A 22,615-nucleotide genomic window follows, 5' to 3' on the forward strand; every position below is an offset into this window, starting at 1 on the left:
TGGACCTTATGTGGAGCTCCCATGGCACAAAGTACTGCCAAGAGATGCAACACAAAACCTTAACAACTTTGTGTGTCTAAATGACCAGCACTCCAAAGACTTAACAGCAGCATAGGAAATTTAATCTATCAGTGCTCCCCTGTACAGAGAGCCTCAGGCAGGGGAATGCCAGCACCTGGAGTGAGCTGCCATGGAAAGCAAAGGCAGTCTCTATTGTTTCATGAAAAGTGAGAGTCAGTTTAGCTGTCCTGAAGAAGCAATGCCAGAAGGCCAGGAGAGAGGTACATAGCCTGTAAGAGTTTCTTAGAAACAAGGAAGGAAATATGAAGAACTGCCAACCTAAAAATCAAGTTGCTTCCATGGTGGAAGATAAGACCAGCAGCTGGGCACTGATTTGCAAGGACTGAGAACCAGCAAAGGAAAAAAAGCACAGAATGGAGATGTTGGGACATTCTGGAAGAAATCTGCAATTCAGCATAGGGAGGGGAAAGCCATCCTGGATGCATCCAGACATGGAAAAGAGCAAGAAGGAATGGATAAGATCAGCCTCGCACCTCCACCACTCTGTGTAAAGAGTAATCCTGTGCTGAAAAGGCTGTTCTGTAACACTGTGTCCATTGCCTCTGGCACCAAAGTCTCCTAGGGCAGAGGGTTGTCTTTCAGACTCACCAGAGAGCAGCAGGGTGAAACCCAAGTTTCAGAGCTCCCTCTGGCAAAGGGTAGAAAATCAGAGCATAGAACTAGAAGACGCCAAGACTATGGGAAGTTCAACCTACAGGTCCATGATAATGCCCAGTAAAGTCAACACAAATACCTGGGTGCAAAGGTGTGCCAACCCATTTAGCTTAGGGTCTTGAGCTTTACAGATATGAGGAAAGAATATTTTACCAACTGGAACAGTTTAAAGAAAAGAAAAAAATCATCCCAAATCATAGGAATAAGATATGTATTTACCTTTTTTTTTTACTTTTTACTACAATTCTTTAGGGAAAAGGGGCATTCCAGCTGTAGTGACAGCTATAGTACTAGACTTCAGAATTAAAATGCAGCTTGAGGCACAAAGATGGGGGAGAGGACAAAGGGGTAGTATTTATCTTTGTCCATTAAGTAAAGAAATAAGGCACTGATATGGCATTCTTTAGTTTAGATAGAAAATGCCAGCTGGTTATGGAACCAGTATGTTTCACCCAGAATAACTCTGACTTTCAAACTACTCTAAACCAACCAGCCTAAAACACAACAAATCACATACCCACAGTGGGAGCTGAACTGAGATGCGGACAGATGCCTCTCTATAGCATCATGGAAACAGCTTCATCATATACAAATATATGCACACTATATACAAATCTGACCCCAACTTGAAACAGATTGATGCTAGCTTTGTCATTTGTATTACACAACCCATTCCAAAACCCAGTTGAGGAGGGTTATTTATTTTCTAAGCTATAAACACTGCCGTTGAATCAATTTGCCCTTTAGATTAGAAGCTCGGATCACATTTGTATAAATATCCTGTTGCAAAGAGGAAGACTTTATTACCACTATAACTGGCAGCTAAAACCAACAAGCACTTAACCCTTAAGGAATTGTGTTCCATAGAACAGGAACATGGTCCCCAGGCAGTTGCTCTGCAGGGCACATTTATGTCCACATGTGTCTTTTCATGTAGGAGGAATCTTCCTGACCATCATGTTCCCATATTTCATTCTGGGTGCAAACAAAACTGTTTTATAAACTGACCATTAACGTACCGTATCTTCCTTTGATCACTAACACAGGCCACTGTGTTTTTCATAGATCAGTTGTTTGGACAGTGTGGGAGTGTTTTGAGGTCTGCATTAGCAGGATATTTACACTTGAAAACATACTGATGATCCATACCAAGGACTAACATCTTTGATCAACCATAAACTGCCTTCCCTAGTCCTGACCTGACACCTCTCTGGGTGAGGGCATGGAAGTTTCGAGAAAGAAACTGTTTAAATAATGATCGGTTTTCAGGGTCAAACTAATTTCTTCCCTTCCTCTGTAAAGGTCTTGTTTACATGGCATTCCACTCCCAAGAGGTACCAGAAATCACAGAGGGCTTTGCTGATTCTTCCACAAAATCAGTCCTGCACTTTAGACTCAAGTCCAGGTGCCAGGTTTAGCTGTGTGTTGGTACCACACAAGGGAGGAGAGTTGAGGCTGTGTAGCTGCTGAAATTAAACAGTCTGTCAGATACAGCAAGGTGGGACAAGCATCTGGAAGCTGACACCACTTGCCTTCCTAAACTAATGCTTTGGCAAAGGTTCCTGTTTCCTCCATGTTCCAAAGGAGGGGGAAAAAAAAAAGAAGAAAAAGATCCCACCCTAGTGTTCAAACAGCCCAGTCTCTTAAAACTCTGGGGGGTCAGAAGCTGAAGGGCAGCAACATCCGCCAGATGTGTCACCCATTCCCTCTCCCAGCATCAGCCCCTACAGCCCACAGCCTGTTCCAAAACCCAGCCATCCCTCTCAAAGCAAACCAGATATCACCTCAGCCCTGCCTGGTGAAGCCTCTTCTCCACACAATCCAAAATGCATGCCACTGATGGCTGGCCACAGGCTTGACCCATCCATCCTGAGGATTTAATTAATCTCCTCGAAGCATCCCACTGACAGCTCCAGCAGTTTGTGTTATGACAAAATGTGGCCGTTAACCACGGTTTGGTTAAAAAACAAAAGCTTCGTTTCTAGGCACTATTTTTCTTACCTTACGAAAGGGTGGAAGGAATGGGGAGATGAAAATATTACTGACACAAGTGAGTCAGTATTAAAAATGTTTTCTTTTTTGAGAGAGAATGTACATAGACCACACTGTCCTCAATGTGAGTTTCACTGCCTGGAACCCCCACAAGTATACTTTTCATATTTCTGATGGGACAAAGTCACATTTCTGCCCAGAGGTTTTATGCTATTTCAATCAGCATTGATCTCTGATCATTCATGCTCTCTTTCCATACAGGTCTGCCTAGAAGACAGCCTCAAATGGGCCCATGTAGTTCCTGATATCAGCCTTGTCTACAGTGGCAAAAATCAGTTTGGTAATTCAGTAACTGGCAGAAGTTTTAGCCTCAGGCTTGATTCCATTTTTAGCCATCAGGGAGCAGCCAGCAATGCCTCACGAATCCGTGCAGCAGCGCACATCTGGGCTGGAGTCACACGCTCACGCTGTTACTGTCCAGATGAGCTTTTTTTTCCCTTTGCTCAAGTAATACTGAATTAAGCCACTTCATTACACTTAATCGGAGCCAAGGGATACTTCCAGGCTGAGCTTTGGTGAAGACTTGTATTTACTGAACATTTCTCTTATCTCCTGCCCTGCCAAACTTGTTTCTTTGACAGAAGCAGGCAGGATCCTTTTTCTTTATATTCCTCCCCCAGAGGTTCATGCTGCCTTTCCCTGGTAGATTCCTGGTTTAAATCCATACATGCCAGCTACCCTCTTAAGAATCATTTGTGCCCAAAAGTATTTTAGGAGCTACCAATATTTGCCCCAGACAACTGTTAACCTCATAAACACCATGATTAACATGGTGTCTTTGAACTTTCTCTGCAGACAGGAAATCTTAACTGAACAGGCACCTTCTGCAGCCCTTAGAGATGAATTGTCCTGACCAGAAGGAATATATGTCAGCCCAAAAAGATGAAAAAAGATGTGACATCAACTCTTCTCTCTCACCTGCTTGTTCACTAGCTAGACTTCAAGATCTGAACAGACTCCTCCTCATACAATAAAATGTCATAAAATGTCAGGAAATATCAGGCTGTCATTCAAAACCATTAATCTAAAGGAAGTGTGACCCAACTTTTTTTAGTACTTTTTGGTTTTTTAAGTCAAAGGCAGCTGTTATTTTTTGGCTCATAAGATGTTTTCTAAAATTCAATAGAAGCCTTACAAATATTTAGCAAGTTCCTTCAAAACCCAGTGCTTTCTTTTTCTTATAATTTAACCTGCCAGTGTTCTGATCTGGAAAAGAGAACACGGTATTCCAAATTAATCCACTGAGATAAGAGGGGAGAAAAAAAAAAATTTGGACTTTTCCCCCCACCAGTAAAAGCAAGTAAGTGAATGGATGATCAAAACCCATAACCTCTCAAATAATACAGTTTCTTCAGGCATACCAGAATAATCTGAGGCATTTTCCCCCTCCATGCAGAGATATTAGCAAACAGCTAAATACAGTTTTTTAGTATTTGTTTTCAAGAATATTTAGAGGTCATATTCCACCCAGGTCACCAGTGAGGGTGAATGTTTGTAGCCAATGGAGTCAGACCTCATCTGAATGCAACACTGAATATACAATATGCAGCTTCTACTATCTTAACTCTTTTAATATCTGCATATTTTTAATATAAAGAGGACAATTAATAAATATATATGCACTTTTATTTACAGATAATATACAGAAAATAGAAGCCTATCCATGTATTATTAGAGAAGCACAATTCAATTATGATTTTATATTTTACACATACATGTAAAAGTCTTTTAAACTGAAAGGAAAAAAGAATGGAAAAGGGCATGTCCTTTCTACAGCTGCAGGAATCTCTGAGCCACATCTTGTCCACCTCTGTGAGGATGATGTGACAAGTCCCACAGACTCATCTGAAGTACAAAATGCTTCAGCCAAACGTCTCCCTCCTTCCCACCAGTAAAAGTAAATAAATAAAGCAGGAAAAGAAACAAAAAGGGAGCCTTGAGGGACTGGATGAGTCAGGGGTTAGTAATGAACTACAGACACTCATCCCTGGGTCAGCGGTTCACGCCCAGCCCCTGTCAGGAGGGACAGGGAATTGCTGGCAGCAGCCCGGGCCTGGAGGAAGCCGAGTTAGGATTCCCAGTCCCAGCGGCGGGATCCCCTCCGCATGGCCGCCAGCAACGGCAGAAGGAACGCGGCAGAAAGGAATGGAAAGACCCAAAGTACTTGCCAGCTCCTGGGCAGAGACCACCCTGGGGATCCCCACCAGGTGTTCCTGCCTCTGCTCTGTCTGTAGGGAGGCCCCTAGCACATAGGGATGCCCAGGACACACAGATGCCAAAGGAAATGTCCCAACTTTTCAGTGCAATCCCATTTTGGCATGCTGCTGATATGGTGTGTGAAACCGCAATGCAAGGTCCCAGCATCATTGCTGCACACAGCCGCTTTCAGAACAGAGAGTTACTAGATTTGTTAGGAATAGGGCATACTAGGGGCCATATCCTGTACTTTATCCAGTACTTTATTCTCTTTCCCACGTTGCCTTGCTTGCTCAGTTTAAAAATGTTATATCCACATAAATGTTATATCTCCAAACAAATGTTATATCCATATAAAATTTGACAGTTCTCCTACTCTGTGCCCTGCTTCAGTGACTGTCATAGAGCAGCATATCAATTTCTTCCACAGACGCTTGGCAGAGGTTTCCTTCCTGCTCCGGGGGTGGGATCTCTACTTCTGCAATCTGAAGCAGACCGACACTCGCCATTATTTCTGCAATGTGTCTCCAAATGAACAATATATCTAACATCTATGAAATCTGCAGGACTGTCTGTTCATCAAGTGGGCACTGATGTAACATCCTAACCAGCATAGACAACATCCCAGGAGGCACTCCAGCAATCTGCAAGTTGAAGCACAAAGGGAACACTGATCTCCCAAAATCCACACCTTCTTCCCCATCACCTATGTACCCAAGTATTTCTCTCTTCTCCCCAGAAGCCACACTCCCCACAGAACAACCACGAGCTATTTGATGTTGCCCTAAGAACTGCCAATCATGAAAGGCTGATCCCTCCAAATGGTACCAGTGGAAAGGCTGGAGAAAGAAGGAGCAGAAAGGAAAACGCCCATGAAGGCTTCAAAGAGAAAACAAATTGCGCTTTTTTCAAACACTGTTGGTTTTGAATTTTTTTTTTTTTTTTAATGCCTGCAGCAGAGGAACAGTTACAGTCCTGACAAGTTTCGGTAGAAGTAATGAAACACTTTTGTACCACAGCATTACTCTGACATTTAATTGACCATGTATTTCCATCTTTTAGCCTTACATGATTCCTCCATCTGAAACATTACTCTTTTAAAATTAATCATTCCATTTACACTTGTTTGGATTTTTGTGTCACAGTTTCTACCCTGCCTCTCTCACTTTTTCTCTCTCATTGCCACTGAAAGAACAGAAATTATTTTGTACCTGTGGTCAGCATGTTGAATTTTCTTCTGCTTTATTTACTTTAAGTCCAGCTGAGAGCGGATCAAGTCTGAGCTAATTACCAGTACTTTTCAAACAGGCTGCTAGTATTAAGTTGAAAGTTGAAAGGGGATATGTGTATTTCAGTACACAACAGCAATGCCAGCAGTGCTTTAAAAATCTACTGCTTCTCAGCAGATTCTTTCTTTATTTAAAGACAAAGCTTGCAGCTAAGTCACACCCTCATTCACACCCTACCATGCCCATTTCCCATAAGGAAAGGGCCATGCAATAATATAACCCTGTTAACATGAACAAACCTATATTTATTTTCAGTATTATCAATACTATTGCATAAGCTCAGCCTTCTCCAGGACAGCAGCTGGTGGCACAGAGCAAGCCCCCTCTTGCATACCTGTTCTGATGTTCCTGCAGCACCTGGTAGATGCTGATAAGGAAGGTTTGGTTTTTAAAGCTTCCCAAAACGCAGTCCTTGTAGATCCGAAACTCAGCAGCTGTGACGGCCTCGCCCTCAGGAATCTGAGACAAATTAAATTTGAATTCCTTGTGGTGCCGCTGGTGAGGCGTGAACTCCTTGTCATACTCAACTGCAGATGGGAAAAGGAAAGAAAAGGAAAAAAAAAAAGGAACCATGACTAAAATTTAACAACAAAAGGTTTCTACATGCTGCCACCTGTTCCTTCAAAAAAACAAGGAATCTTGTTTTTTTCTCCAAAGATAGCCCTGGTGAGTGTCAGGAAAACTTATGCAATTAAAGCTTTTCAAATACAGTACTAAGTGAAGATGAATGTTCCTCCTCTCTAGCCAATTCCTTTTGAATTTCCTATTTTTTAAAGAAAAGCCAGCTTTGACAGGTGAAATATGACCATGCATTTTGCTCCTGTGTAAAACTCTGAAGCTTGTGATCACTCCCAGCATTTTCCACCTGTGGCTCTCCAGGTTCTTTACAGCATTTCCCTAAGTCTCATAGCTCTCTTCCAAGCAGGGAGACACACAGTCCCATTTTGCTTTAGCACACGCAGGCACAGGCAGAACCAAGTGATAGCACCAGGTCAACCAATTCCCTAAGTGCCCTAACACGTCCTGTTTTCTGGTTCCCAGGTTTGTACACTAGCCATTGGACCACCTCGTGAGTGAATACAATGAATATGATATTTATTTTGAGGTTAAAGTCAACCAGAGCTCCCCCTCCTTTGCAGAAGCTTATTTTAGAAGGAGAGAGCTGAAGAGTGACCACTTTTAGTTTCTGGTCTTGGACCTCCTTGGGTACACTCTCAGGCACAGGATTTAAGACAGACACAAAGCAGAATTCCTCCTTCTTTAGGAGTCAGGATTTGCATTTTCTCTGTTTGAGGCTCTCTTTGCAAACTCTGCTTCCAGTCCCACTCTTGTATTACTTGATTACATCTCAGTTTAGTCTGACTTTGATTAATTGTTTGTTATTTTTTCTAATTTTCTACTAGAAATGGCTTAAAACATTAACATATTATATAAACATACAAAATTACATCTTTACAAGCCTGAGGGGACAAAAAGTAAAAACAAAAAGCCGTTCCCACCAGTGGAACTGAAGGAGTGGATGTCAGTGATGAATAAGTCACCATTACATTATCATTAGGGACATGATTACGTGCACAGGCAGCAAAGGAACAACAGATCCCTTTTAATGTTTGTCTTTGTGGTCACTTTTTGTTGTTCCCCTCTGCCCCCATTTAATACATCAGACTGCAAAGGCGTCCACGAGCCTACTCTCACAACATCCCCATGAGGTAAGCAGCAATGCCTGTTCTCCAGCTGGGATACTGAGTCACCAGGAGAGTGACTTGTCCAAGGACAGGCAGTGGAGGCTTGTGGCAGAGCCAGGAATGACAGCCAGCGTGCCTGAGGTTCGGCACTTTACCCACAGGTTACCTCCCTGAAGAACAGACATCTCCCAGCTGCTGGAAACAGCCCATGGAGACTTTCCCCTCCACCTTGCCCAATTGCCTGTTCCTCCTCATTCTCCAGTCACAGTTTCATATATCCTCTCCCTTTCTTTTGGCAGCCCTTCCATGTGAGCTGCCTCATCTGGCTGGGTCCACGTCCTGGCTCCCTGTGAGACAGTTAGTCACATCCTTCTCTTTGAAGCTCACCTGGAAATCTTTTCACCTCTGCATGACTGCTGCCAAGCATTCTGTGGGACACCACACTGGGGAATGCCATGTTAAGGGCTGCCACAAGGCAAACAGGCAAATTCTCAAACTGCTGTCAGATACTGCTGCCAATTTTGTTAGTCTTGCATTGCATCTGTCTGAGCAGTTCATATGTCAAACAACAGACAAATGAGGGTGACTGGGCTCTATGGCTTCCAGAAATGAGGTTGTGACACCCAGCATCTCCATCAGAGACTGCACCAAAGCCAAGGATGGTAACATACTCAATCCCAGTGCCACCAGGTATTACCTCTCTGGCTGTTGGTTATGGGTGATCTGGCTTCCCTTTGCCCCTGTAGGGGGATGGGGATTGATTCCAGCAATACTGGCCTGGTTGGTGTCACTTGCATGTACACCCTCTGAGATGGGACCTGAGCTGCCTAATCCCTCCCCATCCCGAGGAGAGTCCCACAGGATGCACCTCCCAAAAGAGAGGAATCATGTACTATGAGAACATTGTAATTAGCCAACCAGTGAGAAACGGTGTTAGGCTGCTTGCAGCAGGATGTGCCCAGCTTGGCCCATTCACTCGCTGCTAAAAGACAAGAGGATGTAATTAATGGTGAGGGAATGTCTAAATCCAAGGGTTTGGAGAGGCACACATATGAAGCAAGAGCTCTCAAATTAGAACTCACTACATCCTCGCTCATGGGTGCAGTGACCAGCTGAAACCCACACCCCCTTCCGTGCTGTCACAGGGATGAGCTGACCTACGGGCAAGGTGCAGCGAGACGGCTTTTCCCCAGGCTCGTGGCTGAGGATGATAAAGAAGAAGCAGGAAGAGCAAGGGGAAGGACACAACCAGGATAAGCAACAGAACTCCATCAGGGTGCCAGAAAGCTAAAATTACACCAGAGACAGCAAAGGAGTCACTGACGCTTCCTGCCAGCTCTTGTCCTACATCCAGATGTGATATGGTCTCTCCTTGTGCACGAGAGAGCCTGGAGCTGTCCCACACAGCACAGAGCTCAAAATGAGCCCAAACATCACTTTTTGTTGTTCCTCTCTGACCTCAAGCTGGCTACAGTGGCCTGACCTCCACTCATCACTACAAAATATGCAGTTTAAAAGTGATATAACCAAACTCTAGTCTTTTAAATCAGTATTTTCCCACATTCCTCTCCTAAAACATCAAACACAAGTCACAAGAGGAAGAAAAGCCCACCAAAACAACTACCACAGAGCATGACAAGTAGCAGCAGGTGTGATGCTTGACTCCAATTACCCTTTCTCAGTTTTTACTTGCCTGATATATTCACAATAGTATTTTCCTGTTTTTTTCAAACTTTCTTCCTTTATCCCTGTTCTTACCCAAATACGCCACACAATCAGAGAAGCTGACTCAACTGATTACAGGGGGAAACATTCAGACTGATTTCGTTATCAGGTTTGGCAGAATAAACAACCCGAAACACACAAACAAGGAAATCTTTTTTTAATCCTTCAGATTAAGCAATTCAGCTCATTCTGTTAAAAGAAAGGCAGGTTTCTGTTATAAGGAAGAAATACTGCTAAGATGATGGTGTCCTCCTCCACTGGGATCAGTTCAGAAGCAGCCCAACAACATCACAGGATGGAAAAAAGCCTACATTAAGCTTGTATGAAGCAAGTATAAAAGTTTAATGAGTTGGAAAGTTTTTCTGGCTGTGTATCTTCCCATGATACAATGGAGGGTGGATTTTTTTTTCTTTGTGGGAGTGGTGGGATATTTAAGTTCTATATACTCATTGTCACCCCATCAAGCTAATAATCAACTGTTTTCATTCAGCAAGACAGCTTAAAAATATAAAATGCCAACAGTCTTTCTCTGGGGGCTTTTTACCCCCTGGAAACTCTTCATTTTTAACAAAGAAGTCAAGTTTTAGAACAGTAAAATTTGGAAAGGCAAGATTCAAGCTGCTGGTTCCCAGGATTACCCAGTCAGGATTGCTATTGCGTTACAATGCATCGGATGAGCTTGTATTCAAAATACAGACAGCACACACCAAAATGCAAGGCAACAGCAAAAAGCAGAAATCATTTCTCAAGCTGCTTTCCCGTTATTATTTTTTCCACATGAATACATTCGGGTCAGTCTGACCGGTGATGTGAAATCCAAAGCTAATTTCCGTCTGGTGATGGACATAAGAATGTCCCAACTGTGCAAAGCTCTTGCAGGGAAAATCAGGCAGCTCACAGCTGGGTCAGGTTGGAAGGTAGAAGCCCTGAGTGGTGTTGGGCCCCCATAACCTTTTCCCAGAGTGCTGGCTGGAACGTTAGGACCAAGCCAGGCAGAACCAGTCTTTGTGAGTTCATGGCATGAACTACAGCCTATAAAACTCATCTTCATGGTTAGACGGTATTATCCCAAACATTACTATTCTTTTGCTGGAGTAAGTCCTTGGAGGTTACAAATCCAGGCCTGCACATATCAGGGCAAGTTGGAAAAGGAGATGGCAAACAGATTTTAGCCCATCACGAGCCAGAGGGACTGCCCACTCCACCATGGGGATCTGCCCCCATCCTGGCTGGTGGCTGCTCCTTTGCTTGCAATGCAAAGGAAGGTGTGAGCTCTGGACATGGGACTCATGCCTGAGTTTTCACTAGAGCCCATTTCGGAGCAGACTGCCAGAGCGTGCAGAAAGAGTTAACAGAGGAGCCTGCCAGTAGCTCTTTACATTCCCCTTAACAAATATTTTTAAATACTATACAAACACAGCACTATTGTTGAGCAGTTAAAAAGGCAAGAATGGCAAAATTAGGGTTACTGTGGTTTTGAATTTTGTGTATTCTAATTCTAACCCAGTGTTGCAATAGCCAATTTCAGCACAAAATGTCCCTGGTTTAAAAATAGCGTGCTGCTTACCATACTTGTTACTTTAAAAACACTGCACAGAAAAAAAAAATTAATTGAGAAATTAACACATCTATTTTGGCAACTATACCATCCTACTTCCATTTGACTGTGTAGGGCGCACCTTGGACCAAAGGAAGCATAAGTCTAATGTCAGACATGGAAATAAATTCTCCTTCTGCATTGGAATTTTAAGTATTTCTTTTTGGATCTAAATCAAACCAGTATGCAGAAATAACAGGTCAAGAGCCTTTCCTGAGGAAACACAATTTTCACTTAGAACAGCAGCACCAAGTATCATATCTGGTGATTTTCTCCAGTTCTCAGCTGCTGAGAAAAGTGTTAGGTCAAGTGTTCAGGTGAGAATTAAAATACTGGCTTAAGAAAGTTTCCAGTTCCAACTCTAATAAAACAAAGCCAAAAATACTAACCTAGAGCTCTAAAAGTAATTTCTTAAAAATAAATTTCCTATATAAACAATTATTATTTCCACGACAATGTGCCTTGGAGGGCACAGGGAAGGAGTGGGGCTGCAAATTAATAAGATAGGACTATTTAGGACATTCTGCATCTGTCCTGACCTCAGCAAAGCTGAAACTACCGAAGAATCTTTTGCACATCAAGATCTTTAATGGTGACTTGGTTTGCAGGGCCACATGCTCTAGGAAAAGTAGCCAGGATTCACAGCCTGCTTATGCAAAGTGAGTTGTGCATAAGTGTTCCTGAATTCAGTTTGAGAACAAATATAAGTAGTTCCTATTTATTTCTTCTCAGCCTTTACATGTGACCCACTCCCAAATAAAATGAGAAAACATCTGAAGACTGGAATTGCTAACAGGAGATTCACCACCACATCTACATAATCAGCACAAAGGCAATTCTTCTGTATTACATCACCAATTTCTGCTCTAAGTCAACAGCATTTATCACATCTGGAGCAATGAAGCAGTGTATTATGCTTCAAATGCTTTAAGCATTACTAAAGCTCCAACAGTCCCCTCTAATAAATGGACCATGTACATATGTGACTGATCTACTGCTGTGAACCTACAGTGGCATCACCAGAATTTCTTTAATATTGGCAGACAATAGCTTGCACAGAACAAAACTTATGTAAGCTTAAATCCCCCCTCCTTGATCTTGGCCCACAGTTGCAAGTTGCTTCTTTTGAAGAAAAAGAGAGTAAGAATGGAGGTTTGTACACCCAAACTGAGGGATGTCCAGCTTTAGAGCAAGACTCAGTCTTCATTTGGGTCTTACAATTCGCCTTCTGTTTCACAGTGGATCTACATGGATGGGGTCTGCAGTGCATTCTTTTTACTCTGAAGGGATGCCCACAATGTGCCTGAAGGCTTGTTTGTGTTTTCCAAATCCATCAGGTCAATCTAAAAAAAGATACCAAGTCTCCCAAACAGTCCCAAATCTCTGACAGATGATCACAACTGCAGAAGCATTGTTACTGTTAAAGATTAAAGCTGACATTTCTTCTTAAAATAAGCAGCATTTCCTAAACACTGTTCTAAAAACTGCAGAGTACAACCCAAAGAGCACAATGTACCACTTTAATATCTTCAGATAGGAAGGAGAGAAGACTAAGAGGCTTTACAGGTACTTTCTGCTGTTTAACAAGGAAACAGAAGTTACATTGCTCTAGGTGTACCTGCAGGTTCAAGAGCAGGTCACCAGCAAAAGCAGATGTCTCTAGAAAGTAGTGAGGATGCCTCAGAAAAGGATCACTGCTGCCTGTTTTTCACACTTCCATGTATACAACGTGTGCCACTGTCATTTGGGCACCAAGATAAAGAGATAAGTGGTCCATCCCACTGCAGTGACATCCTAAATTCACTACAGCTTATGGACAGGACTGATCACTCTCTCTTTACTGTAAAGAGCCAAAATAAAGCAAAACCTTCCCCTTTTCAAAACTATGATTTATTAACAAGCCATTTCACAGGTGGTGAGTAGGACAATTCTTTAAAAGATAAGAAACTCAGATGAGACATTAAAATACAAGGTCTGAAAGCAAACCCTTCCCTGCCCAACATGCACAAGAGGTGGAGAGATAATTTCTTCCCAACTTGGTCTCAGCCCAGCAGCTTCAACTACCTTCTGCAAACACAGCAACTCTACACAGCCTCCTAGAATCTCCTAAAAATGACTGTTTCTTTTGTTTACCCCAGTTATGATGAGGGATTCATCACCCACATCATGCCCACTGCTTATTGCTCCTGCTGCTGCTTTTGTACATGACAGATCTTCCCAAACTGCCCCCTCCCCATTCACCCATTTCTGAAAAGCAGAAAGAGCAAAAATAACTAATTCCAAAAAGAAGCAGTCCCTCTGCTTCTCAGACATCTCCCCTGGATTTTCAGTACAGTATCCCAAACAAACTGACCAAGGTTTGATCTAATGAATAAGAGCATGTAAAAGTTTGCCGGAACTCCCTGATGAACTTGTCCTACATCCACAGGGATAAAAGGCAGTTTTTAAACATAAAAAAAGGTCAAGATTCCTACAGTTCAGTTTGGCATTCCACCATTTGCTGATCCCTCTGGGTCCAGCTGAGGTGGGTTAGACACAACAACCAGCTGTGCAACCATAAATCTAACGCAGTTTTAAGTTAATGCCCAGACACCTTTACAATTATATGAAGATTCAAGGCCAACAAACTCTAAAAGGATGCTTTCTTCAAAACAGCTCTAATATCACATCTGGGCTGACACAATATAAAGTGGAATTATTCCACTGGCTTTGGTGGAGTGATGCCAGTTTACAGTCAAAGAAGACCTGGCTTTATGCTCAAGAGCTGAGTGTGCCAGAAAATAATGACTCAGAAAATAACCCATCATTAATCCAATCCCAATGTAATTATGGAGATTAAATTTAAACAATACCAAATCTCTCTCTAAACATAACACTCTGCAGAAGATCTTCAAAGGAGGAGGGGTTTTTACTTTGGGATGAAAAATGCAACTGAGCTCTTCTTTGTTTCTTTGTGCTGGGAATCAAGCTGGAATCAGCTTGTAAAATCAGATTAAAATAGTTGCACAACAACTTCCTTTCAGGATTCTTGAACCAAAGGCAGTCTAAAAATCAAAATAATGCCCTAATCAAATCCACAATACCCATGGGACACCAGAAAGTACTAAAAAGGCATTTTCACATTTTCACAAAGATGCCTACTGTATGGCCAGTAAAGCTTTTCCATTCTGCAATGGGAAGAGGCAGCAGTGGGGACCTTGCTCTAGCACATGATGGGAAAAGCTAAAGCAAAACTGAGGTGAAGGAGAGCTCTTGGCAAACTGCTCAGGGGGCAGCTAAGCCAGGAGGCTGACTGCAGGCCACCAGCACCTCTGCCACCAGCACTCACTTTTGGGCTTCCTGGGCTGTCCCCCTTGAAATAACAGAGATTGCTTTGCAACTGCTTCCACAGCCGCCCGCCGCCCCCTTCGTTCCTTCCCCACAGCTTCCCAACACAAATGTTAACAAAGCTGGTGTTTTCTTTCCATATGCTGGCACATATGGCAGGTCCCTGCACTGCAAACAGTGCTGTATCTTAGGAAAACAAAACATCTTTTTGCTTAAGAGATGCCAAACTGCTTTATCAAAGGCACTACTGTTTGCATTTTTGTGGCAATATTAATGCAGTTCCCACTGAGAAGCTGATAAAGACTCTGACTGCAAAAACACTCCTCTGGAAGGAGTGATCTGAAGCTATTTCTGTATTTCATTTCCAAATAATTTGTGATTAAAATAATATTATGGTTTTCAAAAGCATTTCTATTTCACAGCCAGGCTTCATGCGTGCACTGCCAGGTTGCAGGAGGGGAGAGGCTGATGCTGCCAGCCCATCAGCACAGAGACACGATCAGAAGTGCTCTGCAGCTGTGCACATGATGGGAAGGGAATTCTCCTACTGCTCCTGCTTGCTTCCTTGGCTCAGCATTGTCTCCTGTGTCCATACCCACACAGCAACTGCCTGGGACACTCAGAGCTGCCCGCAGAAATCTTCTCACAGCGTTTCCCACCCTCCAGGTTTGCCACAGGTCACGCTGCATTTCCTGCTGGCACAGCCACTGGCACGCAGCTCCCTGGAAGCACAGCTGCCCTGGGTGCACAGACTAGGTCTGGAAATATTTTCAGAATTTTTTAAGTGGCATAGTCATCTCACACCATCTCTCAGAATTATCTGTCCTTCTGCAGGAATTTAAGGCAAGACAGACCAATTCAGTTGCAAGTTTGAGCTAAATTTCAAAATACAGGTTGTGCAAAGTGGGGAAGTTTTTTTAATTTATGGGCATTACCCTCTCTGCTTTTCTTGCAGGTGAAGTTTTATGTTTGTTGGTATGACTGTGAATCAACCAGCAGCAAGTAGGAAAGCAGGCAACAGATGAATGTTTGCAATCTAAGATGCAAGTTTTCATTTTGTTGAGCACTCATCTCTTGGCATCACAGGCAGGTTTCAGCTTTTCATTTAATAGCCCAGCTGAGAAAGATATCTCCAGAGCACAATGCAATCACTCCCCATAAAAATACTGTCCAGAGCATTTATTAATTTTTGGAAAAGATTAATCCAGCACTCAAGACTCAGCTACACAGAAGAATTCAGCCCTGCTCCAGAGGTTGTCAGGCTGTCCTGGAGACTACACCACCACTGTAAGGACATGGCCATTGCTGACACGCTTGTGACTCCAGCTGATACCACGAAATGCTGTTGCCTCACTTATTGTTCAGTATTTAGTATTTTACATGGGGCTCTAATTTCAAATGACTGAATTAAGCAGCATCCAGCCAAAAGACCACCAAAGAGCATGGGCTTTGGGGAATGGGCAGGGCACTCTGTGAGACAGCATGAGGGACACCAGACTTGGCATGAGCCAGAGAACAGAAGATACAAGAAAGCAGGAAGCACTGCCCCTAAGAAGGGCAGAAAGTGGTCGCAGGGACAAAAAGAGTAAAATCATGGTCTGGAGACCCCAGAAATTCCCAACCTTTAACATGACTACAAAGCAAACACCCTTTGTGACAGTCAAGGCAAGAAGATGCTACAGCTCTGAAGACTGAAGAGAGCGAATGCCTGAAGTGCCTGAAGAAACAATGAAGTGTTTTAAAGACTATTACTCCTGGCTATGTATATTTGTCCAAGGAACAGCACAGTTTGTAAGTGAACCTCCCTTCAACGCATCCATTCACTATGTGCTAGCTTGGCACACTGATCCAGAGAAAGGGGTTCCAACATGTCCCTGGGATGGGAGATTCTCAACCACCACTGGTGTTGAACACCACCACAGCATTAGGACAACTCCCTGTGCCAAGTGGAAGAAACAGCGCCTTGTATGACATTGATCTACGCAGAAATACCAGAGTACCTTTGCTAAACCCAATATTTCTCTTGCCACCCTTCTTACTTATCATGCCTTCCTCCCTATCCTTCTGTCCTGGTCATCCTGACAGGTTCCCTGAAGGTTCAGGCAAGACTCTCTCAGGCCCAGGAAGCTGGCAAAGAGAGAGGATGGGCAAAGAAGAATGGAGGAAGGCAAAGGAAAGTCTCACCACTTCCACAGCCTTCTCCAGCAAAGGCAGGAGGGCCATGAAGCTGCTCACTGTGCAATCCTAACACATCTGGGAAGTGCTCAAGAGCAGCAACCATGAAAACTGAAAAAGCCCCCCAGAAATCCTAGAATATTTTACAGCCCTTACAGCAATGTGAAGTGTTCCTCTTTCTGAGGCAATAACATCTTGCAAAGCACTCTCCCTACACTACCCCTGTGTCATGATTTGCCCCCACCATGCACGCAGCCAGAGAGAACCGGAGGGAACTCTTGCCATGCCTTGCTCATAAAAATCGAGATCTCCTGCCCTACCATGCCACTGAACTCCCATTTTTTAATCTGTCTACTGGCCATGCCAGCAGGGTGCAATTTGGGAAGTGAATTTTTTACCTCTGAAACCTCATCTGCTGTCAACCAACATAATGATGCTGCGGAGAGCCAAGCAGCCGTCAGACGTTTAAAAATTTGCAGCCGCTGTGGGCGGTTGGAGCAGAGGTCAAAAAATGGTCATTAATAGTTTTACCTAACCTGCAGCTTTCAGCTGCTCAAAACACAGCCTTAAAAAGAAAAGAAAATGACATCACACAGCTTTAGCAATCTGCTTACGAGTAAAGAATTTCACTCCTTAAGAACAGAAATTAAGAAAAAAAAAAAAAAAAGCCTTGACAAAAACGGCTGGTTGACTAACAGCTTTGGTCTAAGCCTTCCTTTTCATTATTTTTTTATATTCCCATATCCCACAGTGACCAGAAGCATACTTGGAATGTCTCTGTCCATCTGATAAAGCCATCAGTGGCGGCAGCCCTGCGCTGGGCCTGCGGGGGACACAGCTCCTATTCCCAGCTGCAGAGCACAGTACCCAGCCCGGGGGAAAGGCCAGGGAGATGCAATGCTTTGGGAATGATGGGAGACTCCCAGGCAGGGTAGGGAATCCTAGGAAAAAAGGAAGACTTGGGGAAAAGCACCATTAAAAGAACTATTAAAAGGGTATTTGTGGAATAATCCTTAGTTCCACATAGTTGGCCTGACTTACATACAGTAGCATAGCTGGGTAGTTCACCTGAAAAACATCCAGCAGGAAAAGGGACAGACTTTGCCAAGTACTACTTTTTTTTTCCTCCCCTTTCTCCCCCCCCCCCCTTCACTTTCACCAAATACCCAAAGCAATCCTTGGGCTCTAGGCATTTAAAAATCAAAAGTTGTCTATAAATGTTCTTAAAGTAATAGCTCATAAATTGACTCCAAAAGGTCTCAAGTTAACAAATAGGAAATTAATAAACTTCAGTGGTTTAAAAAAACAACCTGGTATGTTGGCATTTCTGGCTTTCAGTTTATCTTGCCCTTTTTCTGTAAGTTATCAGGTTCCTGGAGACAGAATTTAAAATTAAATAAAAGAGAATGTGTTAAAATTTTCAGCAGAGCTGCTTGCCCACAAATTAATTTTTAGACATTTGGCTTCTATATCTTCACTGCTTGCAATCATGTCCTGGCTGTTTGGCTATCCCAGCATTTCTCTGCCCCACCCAATCCAGCCTTGTCATCACTGATTTTATTTTTCCGCTCTTCTCTCTTAGTAATGCCCTCCTCTCTTGCCTTGACTGGTCGCATGCCAACCTTGGAGAAAAACATCAAAACTCTTTCAAACTTGAGTATACATAAATATATATAGAGAAATCAATTTAAATAAATGCCTACAACAAATGTCTTCTTAAAATACATCTTTTATCTTTTGTTGTGCCTGAAGTGTTTTTAATGTTGTCAACAACTAAATTACCCAGACACAGATTCCTGTTTATGACTCAGTTTATGATTTAGTTTGTGACTATTTATTTTAGTTTATGACTTTAGGCACATTGGTTAAAAAATTACTTTTTTTTTCCTTAAGTCCTTTAAAGAATTTTTTAAGTTATAGCAGGAGGGTAATGCTATGTATCTGACAGTATTAACAAGACTCCATGGAGACAGCTGCCATACCTACTCAGTTTTTATTTGTGTTTTAATAAGAAAACCATCAGCCATAAGAAAGTTTGGATCAGGTTAGCACATCAAAGCACACTTTTTACAAACACATAGACAGTGGGGAGAGTTGAAAAGCACCAGACTTTTTAAATGCAAATTTACTGAATCTGTTTCTCTCCTGCACACTAAGCCACCCTTACAAGTGAGGTTGTGGCTTCAGCAAGTGAATCTTTTTAGGGCCATTCTCTCTTAGACACAGCAAGACTAAAGCTTTTATAATGTTTGCATGCAGAGAAAAAGGCAATTAATTATATGGCATGTCCTAGTGAAGAACTTCCTCCAGTCAAAATAGGGGAACAGGAACCTCAGTGTTATATAATTGATGTTATTAGCTGCAGCTGCTATCATACTTGGAGAAATCTCCAACTCAGAAACAGCAGTGATGAAGTGCTCCAAGATGAGTAATAATATGCTTGATATTAAGGGAGGGGGACAAAAAGGATTCTAAAAAATGTGGTCTCTTGTACAGTAACAGTCTCAGATAATTGCCAGGCAGAAAACACTGTGAGATACCAACAGAAAAACACACCACATTTAAAGTGTTGTCTCCATGAAACTGAAATTGGGGAGGGGAGAAGTGGGTAGAGAGGAAACCCCTTATATTTGCCAAACCTATATGAATGCTAATGCTCACACGTGTGGTGTAACAAGATTGGGGACTTTGAAAGCTCCAATCAGTAGGTGCATAAGCAAATATTTATTCTGATCATTCCAACTCTCTGTGGTTTGTAAATCCCTGAGAAAAAAAACTGCAGAACAAAGCAGTCTAGACCACAGAATCTGGCTACTGTATGCTAGTTAGAAAATTACAGGAAATAGACCAACTCAAGAAGGGATTATTTGGTGGACTTTTTTGTTTGCTTTCTGAAGACCTGTGACTACCTCATATATGTGCACTTGTTTGGGTAGCTGAAGAGAATTCTTTTGAGCATTATTTTAAGCATAATCACTGCAATATTGAATTCCACATGCTTGATGTCTTGGTGAGGTGTTGATGTATATAACCTTCCAGATTCTTTCTGACCCACACTTTTCATCTGAAGACATTATAAAAAAATCAAAAAAAAACAACCTTAACCTGAACAATGTCGCCTTTGTATTTCAAGATCCTGAAGAGCTTGTAGCAACATTCTTTTTCTCTCTGATACTCAAATGCATGGAAAGAATCACTCAATATCTTTCCATCAGAGGAAAATCTGAGATGGAAAATATTTTAGATAGAAGGTTTATCTTACTGAGGATAGCATCCATTCAAAGTATTAGAAGGTCTTTCCAACCAGTATTAGAAAACTTTTTCTATGGGATGAAAAGAAAAGTTTCTGCCTTTACCATGTGGAAAATATCAATAGCTTGAGCAACTCTGCTTTACGCTAAGCCAGAAAGAGGCTGCGTTAAACAGAGCTCTCAGCTTCTACTGTAGGCACTGAGATAAGGCTGGGGATCTAAAAAAATCCTGGCAAAGACAAAATATTTTCTAATAAGTATTTCCATAATAAATGCTTTTCTCATAATTATGCTTTTAATATTTTGGAATCTGAAATATTTTTTTTTTTCTACTAGGGAAAACCAAAACAGAAAGCACAGTAAGTTTTTTCAGCAGGAAGAAATGTTTTTTAAAGGCAAGATTTTATTCTCTATACAAAAATGCCTTGATACTCAACAACAGCAAAAATAATACAAACCTTTTTGAGTAACTATTTTAGCCTCATACGTCTAGCTCAATTTTATGAAAAGTTTCTTTCCTCTGCCACTGCCTTTTTGCTGTTTCTTCAGCAGAGCAGCAGCAGCTGGGATAGCTGCCCTGCATCCAATGCATTGTTTGTCATAGGACCAGCCCAAGCTGCATCTCACCCAAAACGGCTCAGAGCATGGGCACTGACCTGATAACTAACATTGAGATAAGGTTATTACCCCCTGTGATTTGCTACACTCAGATGTTTGGTTTGGCTCAGTCTGTCACAGACCAGTCCTGCTTGGGTACCATGGGGTTACAAAGCACAAACATCAAGGTCTTTAGTCAGGTATCTGAACAGTAAGACTATGTAATATTTCATAAAGGAGTCAACTGTACTCTGCACACAGAAGAAAGAGTGATTGAAAGGCTTTGAAGAGACAGTCAAATGTGAATTCTGCTTTCAGAATGGATCGAAGGGAGAAATATTATCTAGTCTATCCATAAATAAATGTGAGTTTAGCTGGATTTGCTACGGTTTTTAGTTTTGGTTACATTGCTAACAGCAAAATGTGCACTGATAAACTTCCCCTACTAGTACATGTATAAGTGTGGAATCCAGTACATGCCAATTCCCTTTGAATAAAAAAAAAAGTTTTGCTTTTTTAAAATAAAGAGAACCATGAATGCAATAGTTCAATGCCTTAACATTTACAACCTTCTGTTAGATACAAATAGCCAATGTTCCAGTTAACATTCTGTGCTCCATATTCATGATGTCCTGCATGCAGAACAGCAGTAGAGGCTAAAGCTGCACTTCTGTACAGCTCAGGTAAAGCTTTGGGATGTATTTTCACTATATTCTTCTTCAAAGACTTGCATTTCTTCTATATGCAGTTTTAATCTTTTATTTTCTGACATGGAATAGTTTTCTTCTTAAAACTAGAAGTTTCTGAAAGGCTGTATACTCTTACATAACCAGCATGGGCTGAATCAAAAGTCTTTTGGACTGTTATGTCATATTCAGAATACAACAAATATTCCTTCTATCCCTACCTTTCATACCTTGTCCAAGGAGATACAGCTTACAAGTTCAAATACTACAAGTTCATGCATTAAGCAACAGCAAGAAACTGCCCCTCAGAACCCCTTTCAAATCCAGCCACATTTGCAAGGAAATTTATGGTCTTGCTTGAATTCCACATAACTGAAAAACAGAGCTTTCAACAATCAACAGGGAATGTTACTGAATGAGGAGCAAATATTTCTTATTTATATTCCAATTTGAAACACTTTACAAACTTTATGGCTACCATCACAGCTCAGATGCCTTACAGGGAAGCATTAAATGATGAATGTCATAGGAACACACCCAGGGGTCTTGGGATCCTGGAGTTATCATAGGGCTAGAAATGGAGCTTCCATTTCCAAAACCTCAACGCTTCCAAATGGATGCTCTTTAATGTCAGACTGGAACCAAAACATCCCAAAGTGAACCAAAACCACTGAAATCATGTTTCACTGAAGCAAAAGGTTTCATGCTAACAGTACGTAAAAACTCGTAAGAAAATACAAATCGCTAGATGGAAATATACAAATGGCCTAATTTCACCTCAATAGAGGGCAGAGCAAACTAAGAGAAAGAGGTCAAGGAAAACTGACCCAGTTTCATAGAAGTTGCTGCTTTATCAGGTAGAATCCAAAAGTACACTTAAGCCATTCCTGGTAATTCACAAAGAACTCAGCTGAGCTGAAGAAATTATCAGAAACACAGACAGCCTTGGCCCTTCTGGTTTGAGCTAGAAGGCTCAACCAAAACCATGCCTGACACTCCTGAGTTATCTGAAGAACTGCAATCAAAACAGTGCCCCAATTAAAAGCTCTTTAGGACAAGTTATTCAAGTGCTGGAATAGCCACACCTTTCACAAAACTGCAAGGGGTAGGTAAAGACTCATGAAAACCTTTTTCCATTCTTAAGCCATTGTTAAGAGACTTGTGAAAACCCCTTCCCACAAAAAACACTTCTCTCCAAGTTATTTTACCAACTGCACTTTGCTTTTTTTTTGCCTTTTTTCCCTCCAATAAAGACCTTGGAAAAACCTGGAAAACCAGAATGTAAATTATTTTGCAGCTT

At 42.0% G+C, this 22,615-nt stretch overlaps 1 protein-coding gene across 1 annotated transcript in view; it reads right to left on the reverse strand.

The window, feature by feature from the left end:
* The window catches only part of BMP6 (bone morphogenetic protein 6), an 87,561-nt gene that overhangs the window by 18,138 nt on the left and 46,808 nt on the right, over positions 1-22,615 (reverse strand). The window contains exon 2 of the mRNA XM_071452313.1: positions 6,607-6,799. Within this exon, the coding sequence (XP_071308414.1) occupies positions 6,607-6,799 (193 nt within the window). The remainder of the gene's footprint in view (positions 1-6,606; positions 6,800-22,615) is intronic.

The sequence above is a fragment of the Agelaius tricolor genome, unplaced genomic scaffold (assembly GCF_023055355.1).
Source record: "Agelaius tricolor isolate 1412-34295 unplaced genomic scaffold, bAgeTri1.0.p SCAF_2, whole genome shotgun sequence".
Lineage (NCBI taxonomy): Eukaryota > Metazoa > Chordata > Aves > Passeriformes > Icteridae > Agelaius > Agelaius tricolor.